The sequence below is a fragment of the Perca flavescens genome, chromosome 16, assembly GCF_004354835.1.
Source record: "Perca flavescens isolate YP-PL-M2 chromosome 16, PFLA_1.0, whole genome shotgun sequence".
Classification (NCBI taxonomy): Eukaryota; Metazoa; Chordata; class Actinopteri; order Perciformes; family Percidae; genus Perca; species Perca flavescens.
The window spans coordinates 25277012-25303558 of record NC_041346.1 but is presented as its reverse complement, the minus strand read 5'-3'; the positions used below and the strand labels follow the sequence as shown (position 1 = coordinate 25303558).

The 26547-nt window shown below is 39.6% G+C and overlaps 1 protein-coding gene across 2 annotated transcripts; it reads right to left on the bottom strand.

The window, feature by feature from the left end:
- Window positions 1–5365: 5365 nt before the first annotated feature.
- Window positions 5366–26498, bottom strand: LOC114571457 (rhotekin). Of its 2 annotated transcripts, none has more exons than XM_028602398.1 (14): window positions 26415–26498; window positions 25969–26095; window positions 23356–23555; window positions 22791–22837; window positions 22646–22699; window positions 22264–22381; window positions 21923–22165; window positions 21736–21830; window positions 21522–21628; window positions 21301–21429; window positions 20216–20378; window positions 9616–9714; window positions 8483–8570; window positions 5366–5830 (listed from the first exon to the last, which is right to left on the bottom strand). In XM_028602398.1, the coding sequence occupies exons 2-14, from the start codon at window positions 25984–25986 to the stop codon at window positions 5824–5826; spliced, it is 1368 nt and encodes a 455-aa protein (XP_028458199.1). In that variant the 5' UTR covers window positions 25987–26095; window positions 26415–26498; the 3' UTR covers window positions 5366–5823. The 2 variants fall into 2 exon arrangements, with proteins under 2 accessions (XP_028458199.1, XP_028458200.1); XM_028602399.1 differs by having other exon boundaries at window positions 21923–22162.
- Between the last annotated feature and the right edge of the window lie 49 nt (window positions 26499–26547).

Genomic DNA, 26547 nt, shown 5'->3' with positions numbered 1-26547 from the left:
CAGTTTATTCTTGTTAATAATGTGGTTCTGGTGCAACAAAAAGCTTTCTTAAGATCCCAATAATTACATATTTCCAGTTAGTTAAAGTACTGACGAGCCACTTATCTTCCCGACAGAACCCTCATAACCTCCAGCCAGACCCACACGACAGTGTCTTCCCTCTGCAGCACCATTACCTTCCCTACCGTCAACCCAACCATGCAGTTCTGCCCGCCCATGTCTTTATCTACCCCTCGATGTTAACACCACATAGCCCCCCTGCCCCGAAGCCCTGGGTTCCTTTCTCTCCATCTTGTCTCGACCTATCAGACAGGGTTAAGGAGCCACTGGAGCAGCTACGCTTCCTGGCAGAAAGGTACAAGACAACATCTGGATTGACTGAGCCCCTGAACCTTAGCGTTAATAAAGCCTCAGGGCGGGAAACAGACAGCAGCCCCGCCTCATCGTTCACCCCACCTTCATCCAGCAAGAACCCAAAGTTCTTGAACAAACCCTCCCCTTTGTACAGTACTCATCGCTCGCAGGTGGTGAGAAATGACGGATGTGAGACGGAAGATGGTGAAGCAGATTTAGGAGACACACCACATTCATATCCTGCGAACGCCAGAGAGGCCTATGGCGTCGATGTCGAAGCTACAACAGCGCCAATCAGCCCCACGTATGAGTCTGCTCCGACACTGAGAACAGACGAAGGCGCCCCCAAAATGGCACAACAACCCAGCTCCCCGAAGACAGACTTGACAAAACGGCCAAAAGAAGAGAGGGAGGGGAGTCCAGAAGTAATTGAGCTCAATCTGAGTCACATACTGCCCGGCATCTCTCAACAGAATGGAGGCAAGATGGAAATTGAAGTACCGCTGTCTGTGTTCCATGACTGGCTCAGGCTGTGTGGGTCCTCAGCCTCGAAGCATGGAGCTAAGCAGCTACCTCCTCAGGAAGGACTCTCCGAACAAACAAAGTATTCGGACGCAGAAGTCCTCCCGATCGACCTGACATTTCAAATTAATCCCCAACACCCGAGCTTAGCCGCTGAGGATCTTCGGCTGTGGCGAAGTAATTTGCCAAGTCCCATACCAACCACCCAGACTAGCAGTTATCACTACAACACAAACCAAAACCATTTTACCGCCTACGAGCCTTTGCCTTCAGGTGGTATTCTGAAAGCTAGCCAGGATGTCTATCCATTTGATCCGCAGGGAATTAAGAAGTCATACGGCTCAAAACCCACAATTGGCTGGGATGCCTACAAAGTGAGCCAGGCTTCCGCCTTCCAAATCAACACAGACTATAGTCCCCGCACCGTTCAGCAAGAGTTTACAGCCTCTGTGTCCTACAATGGAAACCCATTGCAGGGAGGGAAGAGAAGTTAGACATGGGCCCTTCAGCTGCACTAATGCTGAATTCCTGCTCATCTTCTCTGCTGCACATCACCCATGAAGAGGAGATGAAGCTGAAGAAAATCTGGTCAAACTCATCATGAAAAGCAGTCAGATCATTACACTGACAGTCTGACACCACATTAAAGCTTTACCACGTTACATTCCTCATGTAGTGTTTTATACTGAAGTTCTCTGTTTTGTATATCATTCAATTGTATTGTCTGATTAATGATTAATTCATTCATCTGTATACAGTATCTGTGTATATATACGGTCTGTTTATAAGGGTGTTTATTGTGTAAATAAGTTTGTATTATTACTATTGTTATTATAACTAATTCAACTTTTTCTATTTCTTATAATACTTTCTGTATATTTTTCTCCTATGTCTAGTTAGTGTGTATTTGTGTTATGTACATTTGTTTTCTTTTGAGCTGTGTAATACAGGAATTTCCCCAGTGTGGGATTAATGAAGTCTATGTTATCTTATTTTATTTAGACGTTTGTCTGTACAGAAATATTGCTTGCATAATACATTTAGCACTTTAATTATAATAAGTCTAAATAAATTCATATAAATAAAATAGAAATTTGAGAGACTCATTTGTTGGGTGATCCTGTTGTCTTCACATCCCACTACTATGTGTTTCTACATGAATCCAAACAATTACTTTTCATCAAGCTAACTGCATTTGTACGCCTTAGAAAATAATTGATTACACCTTGCACGGAGGTAGTGGCCTCGAGCTATATTCAGGAAGAGGTTTCACTTCCTTATAGTCTGTGCCATTTAAAATGGACAGGTATGTGTTCCTTTAACGTCAGTAAAAAATATTCTAATACTATTTATAGCTTGTGCATGAAAATCTGTGATTTGGTTCCTGTGGGAAGGGAGCGGTCTCTGATTGTTGTTTTTTTTCATAAGCAGGGAGACACTTCGTTTCTAATACTTTATATTCAAATCATAAATGTGTTTTTTTATCGACATTTCAGGGACATACACATACAGTATGAAGAATACACCGGAAAAACGGTTACGTCAAAAACAGATAACTCAATCTTGCATTAGCTCTGTTTGTCACACCTACATGCTTGAAGATTACATGTAAAGCCTAATATTATGTTATTGTCATCCGGGGTAACAACACCTATTGAGTTAGACTATGCCAAAAGCATTTTAGTTTTTAGAAGTCACTGAAAGGTATTTACTGAGCTCAGTGGCCTTTAGGCTTAGGAAGCCCGATGGACAATATGGTGCTCGCATTATGCAGATATTGTCTAGCAAAGAGAAATAGTCATAGGCAGTTCATTCCGTTGGAATTCATGCTTTGAAAAGACTGAGGTTACATTGTAAAAACATTCTTTAACATGGCTAGACACGAGACCTGAAGTTCTGGCTCAGGTTCAAAATACTATAACTCAAACTGAAAATACTACCATGAAAATGTCTGTAGCACCTTACATAGTATACGTATATGTTTATGGATTTGTAAGCCATTTTAAATCCATAAGACAATAGAAATCACTGGACAGTGTATTTTGAAAGTGTTCAAACCCCATTAAACCTTTCTGCATATTTGGTGTTTTAAACTCAATTGAAAATGCACTGAAAATGCATTGAAAATGTTACTTAAAGTGCTCATATTATGCTCATTTTTAGTTTCATAATTGTATTTAGAGGTTGTACCAGAATAGGTTTATGTGGTTTAATGTTCAAAAAACACCATATTTTTGTTGTACTGCAAGCTGCAGCTCCTCTTTTCACCCTGTGTGTTGAGCTCTTTGTTTTAGCTACAAAGTGAGACATCACACTTCTGTTCCATCTTTGTTGGGTGTCGCACATGCGCAGTAGCTAGGTAAGGACTACTAGCCAGTCAGAAGCAGAGTATGAGGGCGTGCCATGCTAGCAGCTAGGCGAGCATTATAATGTGTGTTACAAAGTGACGCACGTTTGTCACGGAAGTAAAGGCTGGACTACAGTAAAGCTGTTTGGAGCAGTTTGTGAACAGTGTTTTCTGGTGGAGATGGTAAGTCCCTTTGGGCTTTTTCACTTTGTAAACCGATAAAATGCACAAAAAAGATATATAAAACAATAAAGGAAAGGGGCAAAGCCAAAAATCATAATATGAGCACTTTAAGTAAAAGTATGTTAGTATCATCACACTAAAAACTCCTGGGTTAAAAAGGGACCAACTAAATTGGGTTACTCTTTTTGACCCAACTTCTGGGTTAAATACTTGACACAAATGTTGGGTTAAAATAACCCAACATTGTAGTTAAAATAACCCAACTTCTGGGTCAAAAGAACAACCCCATTTTCTGGGTTGAAATAACCCAGAAATTAGTTGGTCCTGGGCCCTTTTTAACCCAGGAGTTGGGTCACAAATAACCTAACTAACTCCTCCAAAAGGATATGGGAAAAAAGGGATGACCCTGCCTAATAATTTATTGCACTGGTTGGCATTTGCCAAAGACATACAGGTGGTGGTTTATGGGATGACTAGTTCCTTCGCTCTGAAATGACGATATGTACATATGTTGTATCAACAGTCGCGCCCCTCCTCTGAGAGAGGGGGCGTTCTTCTTCTACAGGGGTAGAGAGGGAAGGAGGTGTTTGTTCTTCCTCTTCTTCTGAATTTCTGGCAGACTGATGTGGGCAAGGGTTTAATATATGAACTTATTTCTTCTATTTCTTAGTTATTATATCCATGTTTAGAGAGTGTGTCACTTTATTTCTCCTACAAATACCGGTGATACTGTTTTATCATAATGTACACAACACACAAGTGTGATTGTTCATATTATAAACTATGTTGACATAATATAATAACTCCATAAAATACAACCCTCCAACAATAAAAAACTTTATATATATATATATATATATATATATATATATATATATATATATATATATATAGAGAGAGAGAGAGAGAGAGAGAGAGAGAGAGAGAGAGAGACAACCCTATAACCCAGAACATGGGTTACTTTTTGAAAAATAACCCAGCAACCCAAACAATACAGGAATTGGGTCAAAATATTAGCCCTATAACCCAGAAAATGGTTACTCTCTGAAAAAATAACCCATCATTTTAACCCAACACAAATAACCCAGAAACTGGGTTGAAGAAATAACCCAGGAGTTTTTAGAGTGCAGGAAAATGTACTAAGTAAGAGTACTCAATGCAGAAATATCCTCACATTTTAGAAATGGGAAACGATAAAAAGTGTTTCATCGTCTAAACATTTCAGCTGGCCTATATATTGTTGGGTAGTTTAATTTATAATACATCTTAAAAGTAAAAGTAACCAGCAACTAAAGCTGTCAGATCAATGTAATGGAGTAAAAAGTACAATACTTCTCCCTGAAATGTAGTGATGTAGAAAGTGGCATGAAAAAAAGATTCTAGTACCTCAAATTTGTACTTAAGTACAGAACTTGAGTAAATGTAATTGACCTCAGTTTAATATTCTGTTTTGTATTTTGGTTTGGAGTATGGTTTGGTGTCATTTTTGTTAATAAAAACACAAACTGAGCACTTGAAAAGCCTCCTCTCCAGTCATCATACGTGACACCACCGCTGCTGTGTGTGTCAGGTAAACCCCAGGAGGTTACATACACTGTATCAAGTTGGAAAGGCTTCCAGTAACTGTGGCCATAAGACTGTCAACGTCTATCATGTCGGCATTAACCCACTGGTGAAGGGGACTGTCAACTCAAAGAAGGTTGTGCTCCGAAACTATTTGTCCCATGACTCAGCAGAGAGGTGCACCCAAACCTAACCGCTTCTGTGGTTTCAGTATAAAAGCATGTCTATCAAGAAAAAAAAACAACAGCTGAATTGATCCTAATAAAAAAAAAATAAAAAAAAAATTTAAATAACCTTAACAGAAATCATACTAGTATTCATGTGTTGTCTAGTGTTTGCCTGTATTAAATGCCCCATCAATCAAACTGAGAAAGAAAGCAGGTTGATTTCTTTTGTATGGCTTTATTATAACATTTGAAATTCAAATGAGCAACACATTAGTAGCAGAATAGTCTTCCATTCGTCACTGCAGAAGTCTTCCAAACACTGGGCAAATTCAGTGAATTATCACATCAATATACTGTACTGGAACTGATGAACAGAATAATTTGGTACGTGTACTGGTCTCTCTTTACATGCACAAAATGTACAATATTGCGAGACAATGGTACAGGGAGATTTTTCTGCATTTAAAATGTACAGTCAGCTTGGGGTAGATATTTCAGACTCACACTCGTCACCTTTCACTCTTTTTTTTTTTTTTTTTTTTTTTTACCAATACTGCTGGTTGGGTAAAATTTTGAAATAGCACCATTTATCATGTCCATGTCCGTTTCCTTGCCCAGGCGTGGTAACCACAAACGAATAAAATAAGAACAGTTTCTCACTCCTCCAGTGCGACTGTGGCAGTGTCATCAATAACTGTACAAAAGAGAAACAAAGAAAACTGTAGTACAATGTCAAACATCCTGAACTTCCTTAAGGAAATTAATTAAGTGTCTGACTAAAAAAAGGGATGCCAGCGTTCTTAAATAGCATCAAATAAGCCTTACTTTAACAGTTCCAATCTGTTTTGGTATCTAATGGTCTGTGTAAAATTAACTGCAAGGAAGGTATATTTATTTTATATGTGACACACAAACACACCCAAATTTACATTCCAGTTTGTCAAACCAGAACAGCACATCTTCCTGACAGTTGAACCTTATTAGAAATGTATCAGTTAAAACCACAGCCCAAGCTGTGAGGTTTCCAATTTCTGATGGACTGGTATGAAGATGAGATTCCTTTACTTACAAGAACAAGCTCAATCAAATATTTGTTAGGTCACTGTGACAAGGAAATCATTATAGGCTGCATTCACCCCCAGACAGGAGGAAATGTATTTCATATTTGTTTTTGAGTTTTTTGCCCAGTAATCTAACAATTACAACAATCTAATTTTACAAAAATACGGTGCCTAGGTCACACAACCTTTTTATACGACTATTTTCCTAATGCTTAGGATGGGTTAGATGCAGATATTGAATTTCACTACATTTTACTGCACGATTGCATGTGACGAATACTAAAAAAGTTTATTTTTCTTCTTGGCTTCATTTGAAATTAAAGAATCATGTGGCATGATTAGGCTGCTTGTAAATTCTCAAAGAAAATGAGATGTAAGAGGATTTTTTGAAAATCAGCAGTGGCTGCCATTCTTTACAGGAAAACAACAACAAGGCACCTAACTAGAAAATAACTGCTGTCTAACCTACCGCTGCATATAATATGGTCATGCTAGAATACTGGATTCCAGACTGCTGGAAACACACATGAAGCATTCAAAGTTACACAAAGCCAGCATTGTGGAAGCTCTGTCATCTTCTTAGCTTTGTTATTTCCCATTTATCAACATCTCCAACACAACCTGTTCTCCAGGAGATCTTTTGACCAATCTTTGGCCTTTCTCTGTACACAAACTATCACACTCACAAACAATATCTGTGGCATTTGACACCCAGGTGTATTATGTGCAGACTTCAACTTGTAACTTTGAGTGTTTGCAGTTCTAAGAAGTCAAATTGTCTTGAAAGCAGTCAGTGTTTGATGACATAGCCAACACTGTATAAGAGGACCATTATGTGAGTCAAAGAGGTGTTTATCATGCTTAGCTGTGATGCCCCGTGTTAAGTCACATCACTGCAGACCTCAACAGGTCACCTTTGTCATTGATCGTATTTGCTTTTTCATGAGAGTGAACAAACTAGAAATATGTGATTACAACTTATAAAGGCTGAATCACTCCAGAGCGCCATAATATAAAAAAAATTGCCTCCCACAGTAATTGAGGTACTTAACGGGATTTCACATTCTTTCGTTCTTATTAAATAAAAACTATAATAGCAAGACTGTCCTACCCCAAAAAACAAACTTAACATTTTATTGTTCTGCTGCGCCGTTCTCTAGTTGCCGTAGTAATTATGACGGGTGCAAAGCAGGAAGTATAAGAGCGACAAATTCTGCGTAAGGAGGCAAGTTTTAGGGGTGAATCTTCACTGGTCCCACGATTCAATTCGATTACGATGATCCTTTCAACGATTCGAATAAATTCGAGATCACAATCTGTCCACTTCCTCAGTATATATTAATAATAATTATATTGCTACACCTGGTTTTCCATCAACAAATTCAATGAGTCAGACATATATGAACTCCTCTTTTTACTGCATCCGCTCTTATAAAAGATACTTCCTGAATGTGGCGAATTCTGAACACAAGGCAAAAACAAAACAGCAGCGACTGGAAAATCAACAAGTAACATCATTAGGCAATAATCGATGATGGTCTGTCACTGCATCGATGCAGAATGGTCTAGGTCAGCATCGCGATGCAGTGATTCATTTCAACGCCCCTAGTAAGTTGTGGTGGTGAATGGGCCAGGACTTTTACCCAGGGGCCCATGGTTTGTGTCCCATTTGAAAATAAAAGTAAACGCCGAGTTTTTCTTAACTTTACGGAACACACGGAACTACGTCACATTCTGTGCCACGTGCATCCGGAAGTGAATTCACCTGACAAATGTACTGATTTTAACCCATTATACACCCTTTTTGGGTGCTGTAATGTAACCAGTGGTGGAGGAAGTACTGAATCTCAGTACTTAAGTAAAAGTACAAATAACCAGAGACATATTTACTATATTGACTCTAGATTCAAATGTGTGAATAGATTCACACATTTTTCTTTTGTTTACAGTAAATAAATAAATAATAAACAAATACAAATCTTAAAATCAAGTTCATAAAGTCACTTTCTTTGCATTCATTTGATACCCAATCAAGATACACTGGTAAGAATTGCTTTCCATTGTTAATATGTACTTAAAAACTGTTCTGAAATGCAAAATAATAGAATTTTAATCATGTGATAAAACCTGCAATTAATCGCGATAAAAAAAAAAAAATTCGTTTGACAGCCCTTGTTACAATGCAGTGGACTGTCACAACAAACAAGCGTGTCATGGTGGGCATAAGGCGAGGATTTGGAATGTACATGGTGGATGGAGTGTCTGCTGTGGCAAGAAAAGCCTACCTTTCCTTGTAGTAGGAAGAGAGTAAAGTGCGGATCTCCGCAGATAAATCCGGAACTACAAGACCCTCTCCAGGAGAGGAGGGCGTTACTGAAAAAGAAGAGGGCAAAAGAAGACAAACAGGAAGAGGTGTAACTTTATTATTCCATTTCAATTATTTATCTCGGTTACTGAAAACATTTTTGTGGTTGATAGGCGGGAATTTCCCAGAAGGGTTCTGATTTCCTTGACTCCGTTATACTGTCTTCTCTTCCTTTTTTTTTTGTTTCACGCAGCATGTCTTAATGATTGAAATGAAAAACGAACATTGTCATAAAAACACACACACACCCACATTTTAGGTGCGACTTGGTTAGTCCAAATGTATACTTTTCTAGCATAACTGACACTTTGTCAACAGGTGTCAAAGATAATTGCACCTATTAACATTGACAGTATCTGACGCCCACGTCATTGTTAGGAAGAATTATTTATCTCTTTCGGAGCTTGCCATTTACTCAAACCCGTTTGTGTACTTTTAGGCCTGGCGTCACTCCAGATTCCTGCAGATAAAGACAGCCTCCTTATATTGTCAGATTGCCTCAGATTGATGAAGAGACACGTGTACAAGTGTACGTTGTCCATGACAATCTGTTCCATCCGTGGATATGTATGTTTGCAAGTTTTAGCTCCTTAACTTCATATCCTATCACATTATTTTGACTTTTCCTGCTGTTTGATGCAGCCATTAGTTTCCTTTCAATTCCACATGATATGGAAGTCAATTACTGTAGCAAACTCATGAAAGTTGCTTGAGTTGTGCAGTCGGTCGCAGTGGGGGACGAATCCACAGAGAACTATCAGTCATTCTGCATTTTATTTTAACACAAATAAAAACACGTGTTTGATTACCAAACAGTTAGCAAGATTCAAGAGTCTGCTAGTAGATTTAAATATGTACAGCAATGCATTAAAACAAATCAAGGGCCATTGAAAACATTACATCCAGAACCATTTTTTGTACAAAATGATGTGCTTTGATTTAGGCGACTGGAAAGAAACCAGCCAAACCAGTGGTTTGGCTGGTTTCCTGGTTTGCTTTCCTCCTTCCATCAGTGAGCGGTAACAATGTTTCACTCCGCTTGTGTTACAATACCTATTTCATGGTACAGCGATCCCTGCTTCACTGGAATGGCTTTCCTGGAGCTCGGCATTTCAATCTTCATGAGGTGATCACAACACTGCTTCCACTGGCCTGAAACAAATATTATATGCAGTGATTTTCATAGCATGTAAATGGCAAAGCCAGTGATGGGGAAGCTACTTTACAAGCATAGCTTTGCAAGCTACCAATTACTTCACAATAGCGAAGCAATGGCTAAATAAAAATATAAAATAATTTCTTTCCTTTTGTGGCCCAAAATTGTTTGGAGTTTCAATAGTTAATGACACATTACATTGGCAAACAAAAAAATTAATACATAAAAGTAATTAAAACATCAAAAGGGGAGAAAGAGGGGATAACATGCAGCAAAGGGCTACAAGTCGGAGTCAAACCCACGGCCACAAGTCGAGGAGTAAACCTCTATAAATGGGCGCGCGTTCTACCAGGTAAACTACCCAGGCACCCAAACCAACAAGATTTTAAAGATGATTTTTAATTTTGCGTTTTTGTAGGCCTTTAATTGATAGGACATCTTAGACATGAAAGGGGAGAGAGAGAGGGAATGACTTGCAGCAAAGGGATGCAGGTTGGAACAGAACCAGCGGCTGCTGCGGCGAGGACTGACATGGGCGTATGCTCTACCAGGTGAGCTACCCATGCTCCCAAAACCAACCAGATTCAATTGACCATGCACATCAGAGGCTACACTTCATCTGTATCATCTTCTAGTCTGATTTGTTTTATATGTAAAGTTATTTCTTTCTAAATGACCTGTTAATAGTATGTAGTCATTTTTATCAATACATAGTTCATAAACCTTTGTTTGACTAGTTAATTACTGAACCCAGCAATCACATCCTACGCCACCCAAAATCACAAGTAAATTCTCAACCTGTGGGAAACATGGATATCATATACAACATTTGACAAGTTGGCAGTAGCAATATCATGCATCTCACTGTCATACTGTGGTGGCAAATTTTATTTTAACCATTTGTTTAATGATATTAACCATTGGTTTGATTGTTTTATAATGACACAAGATTTAGCTTCTTCATGTGTAGATTCAAAAGGCTCCAAGTGAACTATAGCCCAGTAGAGTTATTTAGTTTTACTAGTTTGAACCTTCTCACATTGTTGACTTTTTGCTTAGATAGAAGTGGAGAAGGCCGATGACTGTTTACCACAGTGAGAACTACGTAGGTTTCTGTCTCCTGAGATAAAAGTGTTGTTTAGGCTAATGTTAAGAACAGAGAGCAGAGGGGAAGGTGAGGATAGTTTGACTGTTAATGATGTCCTCTTTTCAACTATGGCCATACTAAAAGATACATTTAGAGGGGTGGCTTAACAGAGGTCTTCACTATATGATGTTTGGATGTTTAGATTTTAAGTTAGAAAGACATTTTCAGTTGTGCTGCGTGTACCTTTGAAACTGTGTTTTCTCCATTTGCAAATGCAAATAAATACTCAAAGACCAAACTTTGGTTTAATTCTCTAACAGTCGTTATTCGTTTTCATTTGATCATTGATATTTCTAAACGCTGCTGCTTCATAGGAAACTTCCATCACAATGCTCACTCATGTCATCCTGAGAATCTGTGCCAATAAATACAGCGTCATAACTGTCATACCACATACCAGGAAGATCTAGACATTGCTAAGACGTTCCATGTGTACTCAGTATGTAAATACAAAACATTTCTTGGGTTCTTGACGATGTAATGACAGGAATAACCGTTTGTGCAGCGCTTCTGTCGTCGAGTCACATTTGCGGTTCTGCAGCCTCGTAACTAACTGAGCTCTGAACAATTTCCCTGACTTCACAATAACAACTAAGCCTGAACGAATGCTGCAAGCAGGCAGCTGTAAAAATCAACAAGTCACCTCAAGATTGTCAAGGATAATGACAAACCAAAGCTCCCATACACCCCAGAAATAACCCCTTTGAAAGGTGCCATGACATGGTGCTCTTTGGATGTTTTTATATACAGTAGACCTTAGTGGTCCCCTAATACTGTAACTCCAGTCTCTTTTATATAGACCTTAGTGGTCCCCTAATACTGTAGGGGGGGACCTTGACCAACTGCCACTATGCTCGTGTTTGAAAGCCATGATGTCTCTCTCATGGGCGGGCCAAATTCACTGGGCTGAGCTTTCATTTTCTCAAAGGCAGAGCAGGATACCCAGGGCTCGGTTTACACCTATCACCATTTCTAGCCACTGGGGCACCATAGGCAGGCTGAGGGAACGCATATTAATGTTAAAAAAACCTCATGAAGTGAAATTGTCATGCCATGGGACCTTTAATTGAGAATCAATTCTAATTAAGGAACATTGTAATGGGGAATATACTCGTCATACAAGAAAATTTATCTTTGCAGGAGATTAACTGATGAGTGAAAGGATCAAGATTTTGCTACAAAAGACTGCTGCCAAACATCCCACCCTTGTTAACACCAAGGAGTGGCATACGTCACACATTCACTTTTTCATACACAATATTGCTGTGATGACACATTCAAAGACACATTCTCAAGCCTGTTCTCTCCGTACAGCAAGAGCTCATTTTTTCGGACTTTACCACAAATATTGCAATTGCTCCGTGCAAACACTGCCTTAGTAAAGAAGATTTTTTCATATCTTAATTCTCAGAAATGCACTAAGGCATAAATAAGTTACAACAATAGTCCCAAGGTACACAGTATTCAATTCAGGGACACACCTGGTTTCTTGATGCAAAGCAAGGCTAAAGTAAATGTTGTAAATGCATTACACAATATAAAGATTAATGGTCTATGCTGGATACAGAAAAGTTAAAGGGAAATTTCATCGCTGGAAAGCTGAATATATCTTTAAATTGGGTCACTTATGTAGTAGAAATGTGAAAAAAAAAATTGAAAATTGGTGCCTTCTAGGCCAAAATAAGACAGAAAATGTGTTTTTGGCTCATATGGATGAAAGACACCAAATCCCAGAATGCACTTGCTTTGCTGCTGTATGAGGCCACTCCCAAGCCACGCCTGCCCTTTACAGACAGACAGTGAGACGATCAACTCAACAAGTGTGTTTTATTGTCATTTCAACCATATACACGAAAACACGTTTCACCGTGGCTCAAGTGGTGTTACACATTTAAAACATGCTTTTTTTGGCCACAGCTGATACATTATCCGTACTTCTTTCAGCGGATTGATTGATAGCTCCAGAGTAAACAGAACTGTGTCCATGGCAACGCTCTGCTATGCATGGCAACGGTGTGTTATCCTTAGCAGCGGTCTGTTATCAAGAAATAACATACCGAATTCTACATTAGAATTCAACCAAGCCATCTAATAAAAGAAGGCTAACTCATAGCTACTAGCATTAGCTCTTGGTGGGCTGTGGTATAAATATAGAGTATAAACACAGCCGTACATTTGCGTGGGATGTAGCTAGAATTGTCGGCATTTTACAGTCACAAACTCCACCAGCAGTTAGCAGTTAGTTGGATACAAATCACCCCATTTCTGCAACAGGCAGTCCGGGGTAACACAGCCCACCTCCACTAGTAGTCTTACCCGGTGACAGCAGGCTGGATTGTCCACAGCAATATTTCCACAACAACAAAAACACAGCAGTCTCTGAACTTGCGTTGGGAGTTTCGTTGAAGTTGGATGTAGTCCAGTTTGTTTAATGAGCAGACACTTGCAAGCACGTTTGGTGAACAGATGGCTGGCTAGCGTTAGCTTTTTACCGGCACACTCGTTCAACGCTCCCCACTGATGAGGTCACTTTACCGGCCACAGGAATCGAGCACCACCGCTGGTCTCCGTCGGGATGAACAGTTTCTGCTCCTGCTGAGAACAAGGGGGTAAGCTTTGCTTCAGGACGCGAACCTCCGATGGCACCATTTTGTTGCTACGAAGCGATCACCTCTTGTTAGCATTACACTAATCGCCATTTTTTTTTACGTCACTTGACTGCGAATAACTTTACATCTGAAGCGTTTAAAGACTATTTGTCCATTGTTTATTTCTAAAGAAACACGACAATTTATAAAAGGCTCAATTACCTTGTACCTCACGTTATAGCTCCGTAGCAGACGCTTTTGTAAAAATAAGCTAACTATTGTGTCATAACCAATTGACTTACTGTCGCACAGTAGAGGAATTACCGTATCGCTATAGTACAGGAGAAGCTCTGGCGTTTAACCCGAACCTCCAGAGGCTCCAGAGGGATTGTGTCGTGGGTCCAAAGGCAGGTTTCGACTTAAATTAGCGGTTTAGGTTTAATTACTAATGTTAACTAGCATGTTAGTTAGCAATAATTAGCCTGTGCTTATGTTATCTCCTTACATATACCTACGCTCTCCGTCTCTGTAAGACTGGGAATGATTGAGATTTCTCTTGGCACAGCTACCAGAAGACGTACAACTTTCAGACACGTTGCTCACGTCACATTTACGTTGTCTCTGTCAGTTGGAGGCTGCGCAGTAAAGCAAGAGATCACCGGAAAAGTGCTTCTAATAGCCTTCACTAGTCTCCGTCCAGAGCAACGGGGTCTATTGGTCCATTATAAACTGTCTATGGCTGAGAAGTTAAGCGAGTATTCAAGATGGCTGACACTTGTTTTTTCCTCGGCAATCTCTGGAAAAAGCCGACAGTCCAACCTCCTTTGGGCTATGTGGAAGTGGCTCCTAATACACAATGAATACAGGCTGTAGACTTTTGCCTTTGGGCAAAAAAGCCTCAGATGATGCAAAAATCATCATTTTGCGTCATCTGAGGTTTTTTTCCAGACCCTCAATACAGAGATCTCCCCTCTCAGGCAAGGGGGTAAGCTTCGCTTCAGAACTCGAGCCATCTATGGCGCCATTTTGTTGCTAACTGGCCATCACCTCCTGTTAGCATTCCGCTGACCGCCATTTTTTTTTTACGTCACTTGACTGTGAATAACTTTACATCAGAAATGTTTGAAGACTCTATTTGTCCGTTGTTTAGTTCCAAAGAAACACGACAATGTATAAAAGGCTTCATTACCTTGTACCTCACATTATGGCTCCGTAGCAAACGTTTTTGTAAAAATAAGCTAACGATTGTGTCATAACCAAGTGACTTACTGTCGCACAGTAGAGGAATTACCGTATAGTACAGGAGAAGCTCGCAGGCAGTTTCGACTTACATGAGCCGTTTAGGTTTAATTACTAATGTTAACTAGCATGTTAGTTAGCAATAATTAGCCTGTGCCCATGTTATCTCCTTACATACACCTACACTCTCCGTATCTGTAAGATTGGGAATGATTGAGATTTCTCTTGGCACAGCTACCAGAAGACTTCCAACTTTTAGACACGTTGCTCACGTCACATTCTCTCAGTTGGAGGCTGCGCAGTAAAGCTGGCCATCACCGGAAAAGTGCTTCTAATAGCCTTCACTGGTCTCCGTCCAGAGCAACGGGGTCTATTGGTCCATTATATACTGTCTATGCTCTCAGGGGGACATGAGGGAGGGAAACATGGTCATTCAAAAATACTACCGGGGTTCTACTGATACAAAGCTTAATGCTAATCGGTGAAGTTTCCCTTTAACTGCTTAACTGAAACTAGAGACCATGCGATGGGATCACACCAGCTGCAACGCCAAATCAGGCTGGGGCGTGAAGTGGTGGGGAGGAGGCTAATAGTCCCTTCTCCACGTCTTAGCTCTTTACTTTGGCGCCCTTGCTCAGACCATAAACATCTTTTAACTCTGCCTTCAGTTCGATGCCAGATACACGCATGTAAAGTTTTGTGACTGTATCTTGCACGGTTATAGGGACAGGGGTGTAAAGTGGGGGGCCAAGGTCTCTTCCCTACTTTTAACCCCCGTACTTCTGGCACCCTTTATCGGACCAAACCCATCTTACAACTAGAGGTGGGCGATATATCGTTTAGACGATAATATCCAAATTGTTGTCTGGACGATATGCAAAATTGGGATATCGAATATTTCATAATTTGTACAATCCGAGCCCCCAAACATGAAAAGAGCTGAAGGAAGTTAAAGAGAAAACAAGTAACGCACACTATAACCTTCTAAACAATTATATGTAGCGATGTTAATACTGTAGGGGTTTGTTTGACTGTATTTTTTGTACAAAATCACGATCGTCCCGCACGAGAGTAAGCTGCTACTAGTTCTTACCTTGCGCGTTATGACGTTCACTCATGTCAACAAAGATGGCGGCGCGCGATTGTGCAGTGGCTCTCCTGTCGGTGTATATTTATACAAGTACGTACAGCCACACTGAACTAATCAATACAGGACCACAATACAACACAGCCGTCCAGGTGGCTCATAACATCCCGGAGGAAATAGCCTGACCGAGCCCTCCAGGTTGTTGTCGGCGCTAGCATGCCGAGCTAGCTATCTACCGGCAGAATGAGAACATAACTCCGGCACGACCAGAGGCGGAGGACTGCATTTTTGTGCAAAATGAATGGAGTACCAACTGCAGGATCGTTGCCCAGCACGGCTCACCTGACCTGGAGCCCTATTGGTAATATACGGACCATTTTATTTACTACGAAAACAGCACACTGCCGTCTACATAGCCCCCGATGCTAACGTTAGCACAAGTTTGGTTCACTGCTAACCATAGTGAACAAACTGCAGTGCGATCACCTGGATACAGGATACAGGGGACTTTAACAAGGCGTCCTTAAAGTCTGTTCCCCTCCAGCTTTCTCCCAGCATGTAGATTGTGTTACTAGAGGGAAGAACACACTAGACCATGTATACTCTAACATCAAAAAAGCACACAGAACTGCACCTCTCCCTCACCTGGGCCAGTCAGATCACATCCAACTCCTGATCCCAGCATAAGTCCCGGTCAGAAGGACTATACAGCCAAGTAGAAGGACTATCAGAACCTAGTCTGACCCGGCCCTGTCCCAGCTCCAGGACTGCTTCCAATAAGGACATGGTTGTGTGCAATATGTTACAGAACAGAGCCCTTTATTTATGGTTATGATTTCATCTTGCTTGTACATTTTCCCAAGAGAACCACTGAAATAGCCTCCGAACAGGGCTTCTTTTAACTTCTAGAAGGATTTCAAAAATATTGTCTGAATATCAATATCAAGATATTGAAAAAAAAATAGAGATATTAATTTTTGTCAATATCTCCCACCCCTACTTACAAATCAGCCTTTATTTTGACTCACAACACCTGTCAAGTTACGTGACTATATCTTGCCCGGTTGTAATGTATTTGCGATGCAAAGATCTGGCCACTGACAGACATAAACACCTGACATAGTTCCTAGATCCTCTTATAAGCTTCAGACAAAGATCTATTAACAGTCTCACAGCTGTCATTTATTATTTTCTAATTTATTATTGTAAAGGGGTGTGTGCAATAAAACTATTTACCTACTAATCCTTTTGATTCATACGGTTGGCTAACTCAATCATCTTTGCTTGTTTAACAACACTGACACGTCTAACACCAATGTAGAACATTGTATTGGTCATGACATTGGAATGATCTTACTATGAAAAGGGATCTAGAGCATGCATTTGCCTCTTCTAAATTTTAAAAATATGTATTGGTTTTGATCATTAAATCTATTTTCTGTGTACTTTTTTTATTCTGATGTATGTGCTACTACGTAGTACCTAACACACCTGACACAAGTATGTGTTTCAGCACAATGTGAAACAATGATTATGTAGTAATTATGGTATAGTTATAATACAATATGTATATTGTTTTTCAATTATTATGGGGAGAAAGGGCTTGGTCTTTTTAATTAAAGCTGCTAGAATACATTTTTTATATTTAAAATGGATCCCAAGACTTGAATGTAAAATATGTCGGCCGTAACGATGATCCCACAATTACTTGTCACCCAATTCTGCAGTTTTTTTTGCAATTTTTCTGTCCGCTCAATGTTTTGTTTATACGACCGGCAAATTCACTCTTCTGGATCATTCTCACTGCTTAGCATCTTTTTGGGCGGCAGCAGTCTGTAGGGAGTTGGGTTGGGAACCGGAGGGTCACTGGTTCAAGTCCCCATACAGACCAAAGTATGGCAGTGGACTGGTAGCTGGAGAGGTACCAGTTCACCTCCTGGGCACTGCCAAGGTGCTCTTGAGCAAGGCACCAAACCCCCAACTGCTCAGGGCGCCTGTCCACCGAAAGCTGCAGCCCCCTCACTCTGACATCTCTCCATTAGTGCACGTATAGGTACTGAGCATGTGTGTAACTCAGGCCTGTGTGTACGGTGTATAATAACAACAGAGTGAAAACACTGTAATTTCCATTGTGGGAATAATTAAGTATACATTATTATTAAAAGGTAAATGTATATATTGTTTATTGTCTGTTATCTTATGAGGTCGTAATTTATTATAAAAAAATTTTTTTAACAAAAGCAGCTGTTCAGCAAAATTTGGTGAAAGTCAAATACATTTTGTAGGGAAAGTAAAAAATGGAAATTAATGAAACCATTGCACTAAAATTGTCGAAGGATAGTGCTTTGGGACAACTTACTATTGCATTTTGTTGTAGTTTGTTATGTGACAAATCTAATCATCCACTGGAGGACTTTGGAATGTCTCAATGTCTCCACACAAGGCCGTACGAAATTAGTTCTGGCTAGAACATCATTATCTTTGGGTGTCTCTATAATCAAAGTAGGAAACACCACTCCCTGATAGCTCCCTGACTCAGTGTATTGATGATTATAGTGTTATTATAGCAAGGATCTGTACCAAACAAAGATGTTTTCTTTAGTCTGTAGGATACGATTTGTAAACTGGGACGTTTCTGCAGCACAATAATACAGATTCAGAATGGTTTGACACATATTTTGCCTTTAACAAATATTGCGCCGCCCCCCTGTGATTTGGAAATTTCAGTAGTCCATATTGCGATTTTGATAAAATTGCAATTAATTGTGCAGCCTTACTTCGGATGTCAGAGAACTTTTTGCAGTTGAACAAAGACTAAAAAATTTCAAAAGAGCAGAAATACTCATCTTTGGAGCAAAGGCTTAGAGACTGAAAATTGTCTTTGGAGAGCAAAAGTGAAGTTAGAATTCTGGGTATAATCATAGTCTGTAATCTACATTTCAAGAGCCATATCAATCATCTCACAAGATCACCTCTATAAAAAAAAACATCTCAGAACTAAGGGGCTTGCTATTAAAATCAGACTGAGAAATTAATCCATGCATTTATAACGATCAGACTAGACTACTGTAATGGTCTATTCACACAAACCAGCATGAACCATCAGGTCCACAGGCAGAGGTCTTTTAACCATTCATCAAAGCAGGAGAGGCTATCTTCTGTGTGTGTGTGTGTGTGTGTGTGTGTGTGTGTGTGTGTGTGTGTGTGTGTGCACTTGTTTCATTATTATTTTTATGTAAAGCAAATTGTGTAGTATTTTATTACATAGGAAATATGCTATAAAAATAAAGTTGACAGACACTACAGACCAATAAACATCGCATGATCTCAGCCAGACACTGGACAAATATTTTCTTTGTGACGCACTCATAAAATGACACGCATAGTTCACGGTTGCCACGAACATTAAAGAATGCTGTCCTGCAGGTATCAGTATCAGCAGGTGTATTTTGTGTCCTAGATACACAAAGCCTGATGTGCCACAAAGCCTACACACCAGGTATAGAGACTGGGTTGGGTTGGGAGTTTGAGTCAATGCTGTAATTAAGCACAATTTGTTTCTCTTGTTCTTATAATGACTTTAACACTGCTCAGCTGTTTTGTAGTTGTAAAAAAACTGTTGACTGTTTAAAGAAAATTTGAGATGCATGGTGCATTTTGTGACTGTCATGTAACAGTATTAGTTGCAGTAGGCAGGGTCTTGCCAAACTACTTAAATCCATTTAAAGCTACAGTTGGTAACTTTAATAAAAATAATTTTTGGCTTATTTGCTAAAACTGTGACTATATCCTGAATCTGTGAAAAAAAAGATTCCAGAGGGGAAAAACAACCAATCAGAGCCGAGGATTGTCCAACACAGCGTCAGTATCTGTCAAACCAGGCAACAGTGGTCGAATATGGATCAAGATTCTGTTACTGCATTGCCCGCCTCAAATGTTTTCAGAAACATATTTTAGTGTACGTTTTCGATGTAAAAATCAGATAGGTTGCTCCGGCCGGTAGGCGGTGCATGTTTGTAACATGTAACCCGGGGCACAATTGTTTTTATTTTACGGCAGAACAGACTCTTGATTCATATTTGATCAACGCTGCCTAGTTTGACGGGAGTTCACGAGCATCCATAAACCAAGAACATAACCTTGGGTGTGTATTTTGATTTCCAGAAGTTCTGGATCTTCTGGGGCAGAACAATATTCACTTAAATTGTTCCTATAATAAATAATAACACATATTTCCTGACTAACCAACCTCAGCATTAGTATTAACTCAGAGTGCTCTCCATAATTAAAAGGGTGTTGGTTCTGTCACGTGCACATACCGTGCTCGTCAATACAACAAAACTAATTGCTTCTTCTTTGGCCCATGGCTTAAATTCACACATTTTGCATTTGGCTGGTGTTACAGACAGGACTGGGAAATTTCATCTAGGCCTCACCCATGTTGTAGACGTGCTGCCAGAAATCATGGGTCCAGCGCTGCACGTCTTCAGGTGTGTGTGTGGTTAGCGTGAAGGTTAGTTCCTCTCCTTGATGCTGTGTGCGGATATATATACTCTGGTGATGGACAGGATCGCTCTCTGACACACAGACAAGGGTATGCTGCGGGAAAAACAAACAAACACTCTTAATTATTTCCATGTTAGTTGTTCAGCCTATTGACAAAATAATCCAACAGGTTTATCTGCAGTTGACAGAAGATCATGGTAAATCTGCTGCTGAAAAAACATCCTTCTACAAATAAATCAGCTGTGGGTGTACATTTTAATATGGCCCTGTAGTACGGACTACCAACTACTTCATATATCAATAGTTAATCCAATGGTTCTCAACCCTCTCCAAAAGGTCACAAGATAAACCTGGGTCACTGTGACATGATTAATGCGGCAGGAAAGAATTACGTTTTTGTGAAATATTAGATTATTTTAACTCTTTGAGCCTTTAACAGTTATTTAAACAACACATTCGGATAAGTGAAGAGGGGAAATCCCTGCTAATAAACAACTGAAATAAGTGACATGAGGCACCGAGTAGATGCTGCCTTTTTGTAGAGTGACACAAGCCAAACAGGTTAAGGACTGGTTAATATATAACAATGTGTTGTACTTTAGATGTTTTGTTTAAGTGTTCTTGATGTAAAATCATACTCTAAAAAGTAACTTGTTACTTTAGCTGTCAGATACATGTAATGGAAAAAATTATAGCAATAATAGCAAAATACATGAATAAATTCATATAAAAGAATTAAAGTCTTGATATCTGTAGTATAATGTTAGTACAGGGGTACTATTTATTTTTAGGATTAACTGACATTTTTAAATTCTAGACTATATAATATGTCCGTCCGTCCATCCTATTCCAATCTTCAAATGCTCACCATTAGAGCGGGTTTCCTTTCCAAATATGTTTTCATTCATTTACAAGTGCACTCTGTAAGCCTCAGCATGTTATTGTAATCAATATTGACAAAACCGTAAATGAATCCATCTATTTATTCATAAGACTTTGCTAACTTAGAACCAACCTTTTTGATGGGGATTACAAGTAATAGCTTGTCCTCAGACTCCAGGTCTTCTTGACTCTGATAGCAGAGAAGACTTTGTTCCCTGAGGACTCCATAGACATTTTCCCAGCAATTAAGGTCCTCTCCAAGCTGAATGAGAGCAGGGAATAATATGATACAATGAATGGTAATGTGATATAACAATATAGGAATTACAAGGCAGGATATGAAAATCAAGTCACCTTAACCTTGAGTTGGCCACTTATCATTGGCTGAATCATGCACAGCGGCTGAGCAACTAGACGGCAGCACATGTTGCCGTATAGGGGCAACCAGAATGGATTATCCTCTGGAAAACAAAGAGATTAGGGATTCACTTTCAGGAGAAGATGAGAAGAGGACAAAAAGATATGAGGACAGGAGTGGGAAGAAGAAAGAAGAGGATTTGTAACTCACCTGTTGCTGCCAGTGACAAATCATGCGTCTTGAAACCTTCCTGGACGTGTTCTATTCTCAGTGTTGTGTGAGCCAGCAGGTTATACTTAGGCCCCCTTCAGAGAGAAAACATTGGGCAAAATCAACGTGACACCCAGTTATAAAATATTTCCATTGTGTGTGTTTTAGGGAGAATTATGATCCTCACAGTGTAGACAAGTCAGGGGATAAAGGCGGGGACACTCTTCCAGGTTCTACATTTCCTCCACTGGATCCACAAACAGCTGCAGACTCAAACGCAGCACGGATCTTTTTCCCCGAGGAGCATCCCACTGAGCCCCCCAGACGGTTTGCTCTCCTGGGTCCTAGAGCCCCCGGGGAGAAATCCTCGACCGTACAACTGCTGTACAGCTCAACGCGAAGCTGAAACCCTGGGCCTACCTCGCTGCTGCTTATACACATTTAAACAAGGACGAATGAAATGTCTTTAAAGTGGGATTAGACAAAAACTGAACCTCGAAAAAAAACTGTCAAAACTGTGCGACTTACAATATGATAGTGTCTTCAAAACAGATGTCAGTTAAAGTCCTGTCTACCATCACCAGATCAGTGTCATAGATCTCTGTACCACAGTGAAGCAAGCAGAAAACAGCACAGCGCTGTAGCTCTGCAAGTACAAGAATAGAGTGAAAACTGCAATTGATTCTAAAGGTGCTGACACATATTTATCTCATGTAATAATATGCACTCATGCAAGTCAGGTACCAGAGAGGGTGGCCAATAATTTCAGTCTTTTCAGTGCACCTTTATGAACTGATATCTGGCTAAATGACTAGGTATTATAGTGAGGTCAACAAGGTTTTCATGCAATCAAACTTCATCCATTCACATTAGCGCAACAGGTCCCCTTGATCACAACATCCTGACTTACCTCCTTTGTTTTTGAAGTACTCTGAGTCTTTCCACATCAGCGGGATTCGAAGGTCTACAGAGTACAAAATATTAAAGTTAGAAATATAAAAGCCAGGTTCAAGTATTTGTATGAATCTGTGGCAAGACATTTTGTTAAAACTCGCCTGAAAGGGATACCTTTCCTACACATGGCACAACATCTTCAGATGGCCTGCAGTTAAAAGAGATAGTTCATCTATCCAACTATCCATGTATACACCATACATACATGCTGTGCAGTACAGGAACACTTATGCAATCCAGTACAAAAGCAGAAATGACAGCCTCAAGAAGAAAAAAAAAGTTATATCAACACATCTGTTACACAATATCAACAAAACTGAAAGATACGTGCATTCTATTGTATCATATTGTAGGTAAAGTGTTCTGTCCACCATTACATACATAGCCTATGGTTGTAAATTTTGTATGCAAATGTGTAATGTATGCACATATGCATTATAAACACAAATCAGGTAAACCCACACATCTAATGTTTGTTTTGGTATTAGGGGACTCCAGGGACTGAAAAAGTGAACGTCTGACCTCTAGTGGCTGGTAGGAGGCATGGCAATGTCCACAAACACTGCACTTGTTTCCGCTCTGCAATACATTCTTTTATCCCTCCCTGCTTATAGAGTATCTGTCTATTTACCCATACATACAATATATTCTCGCACTCCATCTGACCTGCGTCCCACTTTTTGTAGGATTTGAGCTTTCCTCATCCTCTGTAGTTGGCTGAGCAAGGCCAGAATGCGGGCATTGCAGGTTAGCAGGCTCCTGGAGGCCTCCAGGGCCTGCTCTCTCCTGGAACAAGCTGCTAGTAGCTTACTGGCTCCCTCCCGCATTCGCACCTCCCTCTCAATCTGCTTCAGCACCTCTTCCTCCTTTCCGAGATAAGTGGAAGAAGATTACTCTTTACCAAAACTATCAATATTTATATTATTTTGACAAAAAAAAAAAAAAAAAAAAGACAAATTAACAGCAGTGTGCTTGGAAGCTGGTACTGAGAATGATCCGACGTCTATGAACCAAAGAGTCAAACAGTCAAAGTATGATGCATTTTTAGCCTACTTTGGTCCAGACTGAAATCTCTCAACAACTATTGGATTGCCATGAAACTTTGACGTCATGGTCCCCAGAGGATGAAGCCTCATTACTTCAGTTGTCCACTGACTTTTCATCTAGCACAACCAGCATGTCTTCCTGTATCCGCTCAAATACTAATACTAAACAAATACTAAATTTACATGGTTCCCAGACAATGCATCCTAAGGATTGAACCCCCGACTTTTCCTCTAACTTTACCATGTTGTTTTTAGTAAAATGTCTCGACAAACTATTGGACTGATTGCCATGAAATTTGGCGCAAACATTTATGTTCGCCCCAGGATGATTTTTAATCTATAAAAAAACTTTGGTGATCTCGTGACTTTTCTACATGCCATCAACAGGTCCAAAATGTACCTTGTCCAATACTTTGGTTTATGACCAGACATCGGTAAAATGAACGACATTCCCATCAGCCTGGGGTGTACTTTGTGTTAAGTGCATACCTACACGCAAAGCTGAGATGGTGTACATGGTACACATTATACCTGCTGAACATTGAGCCCGAAAGCATTACTGTGCCTATTGGAACTGCTAGGCATGCTGTGGACTTAGACTTGTTATTTTTTTGTTTCTTTTTTTTGTTTATTTGTCAGGGACCATGCACAGTTCCAGCCCTGTACCAGAGTTAGCTATACAGCTAATTTACATCTGTGGTCCCTGTGGTAGTTAATGTGTCACAAAGTGACAGAGCGTGATAAGTAATTCAAATTTCCGGCTGTTGTTGATGATATACAGTAATAAACATGAGTGACTGACTACACATTATCAGGTGTCAGTCACTATAACCGGTCTTGTAACTTTCAAACACGCCACTGATCCTTCTGGCAACAGACTTCAAACACACTGAGCCAGACCCATTGCGTAAGAGCCGAGCCACCACGGAGCGACAGTGTTAAATTAGTGCATCACATTAATCCCTGGATGTAGTCCAGCTGTCAGAGCCCCGAGACTGACATGGTGCATTTTGGTGGAATTGAATTCCCCACAATAGACAATGTTACCTTTGTCTTTGCTTGCAACAACAGATTTGTTATTATTTGACCCAGGTAAAAAACAATACTGTATTTGGAGCAATGGAAAGTTCCAATGTCCACATGCATTAGATGGAATTCTTTATTGATAATCCACTTAGCGCATGTTTCCTAATGAGCTCCAGTTGGAACTGCTGTTTATGGATCAAGTACGGAGTGGGGACTGGTAGCTGGAGAGGTGCCATTTCACCTCCTGGACACCAAACACACTGAATAACACAGCTGTGAGGCAGCCCCCTCGTTCCGACATCCTTCTATACATAACGCAAGTGTATTGTGTGCATGTGCCCTGTTTGTTTATGTGTGTATTTGGGCATGTGTGTGAATACATAACAGAGTAAAACAAATCAATTTCCCCTTACAGGATTAATAAAGTATACACTATTATTATTATGTAGATATAATGAATTGTCATGATGAATAAAAGCCATGTCCATGTAATTTGGTAGATTTGTTATTGAATACATTGTGGTCCTCTGACTTAACAGATCAGTGAGTTGTTATACTTCAGGTGATTCTTCTATAACATTTTTTCCCATTATTAATATAATGAACACAGCCTCAACACAATGAACATCATTGCAGTGTTACCTTGTTGGTTAATTGGGCAATCATTTGAGGTTTACCATGCATTAACAAGCCATAGGTTTTAGGTGAAGTAAAGCTTTAGGGATCAGAAGGTTGTTGCATAGTTCAGTCAAGTTTTCTTAGGCTAAGCAGTGTTCATATGTTGGGATTTTATTCTGAATAGATCCAAAATAATTACATAACCTGAAGTTCCCTCAACTGTTCTCACAAAACCTTACATTTGTTATTAGTGCCATATTATACCTTTTTAAATAGTATAAAAGGGGCAAACTAATGACCAAATTGCTTGTGATCAACTATAATTTGTTTTTCACAGAAACACAGGATATGATTGTAAAGGGCATCTTTTAACTACCAACGTTAAAGAACAAATCATTCATGCTTTGTGATCTGCAGATAGGAACATGTAAAAAAAAAAAAAAAAAAAAAAAAAAGGGTTGTATTTGGTACCTACCTTAAATAAAAACAAAACATAATGCACACATTCCTGTACTGAACCATGATATGAACACCTGTAATGAATTATTCAGAAATGTATAAAATACAAAAATCAATCTCTTTCACTTACCTGGGTGTTATTGCTCATGTTGTTTCTCTGCAGTGCCTCGGAGGTCTGCTCCAGTCTCCGTGCAGTCAGCAGGCAGTACAGTGAGTGGAGCCACTAATCTCACAGCTGACTGAGCGAGTGAGTGGACCTGCGGACAGAGAAGTTAGTTACTCAACAGAGAGATCAAAACAGTCTTAAGCCTCACTACAAGAGGTTGCAGCATTAGGGATTAGAGGAGTCTCAAACCTTAGTCTTTTATTTCACCAGCTGTATCACATGAAACAATAAATTCCTAAATATACAGTGATTCACAAGAGTACTATATAATATCTACATAATATTCACAGCATCATAAAACACAGGAATTAAAAGCAAACATGTATTTAGGCTAAAAAGACATGGGTAGTTACTATAAACGTGAACAGTTAATTTAATAATAGTTAATAATTAATAATAAAATTACTTACTTTACAAAAACATGCAGTACTTGGTGTTTCTAGAGCTTATATAAATCTGTACCAAAACAGAAATTGGTCACCTCAACATAAAAAAACAACTAGCAAACTAGCATCCACATAGACCGAAGACTAAACCAAGTGG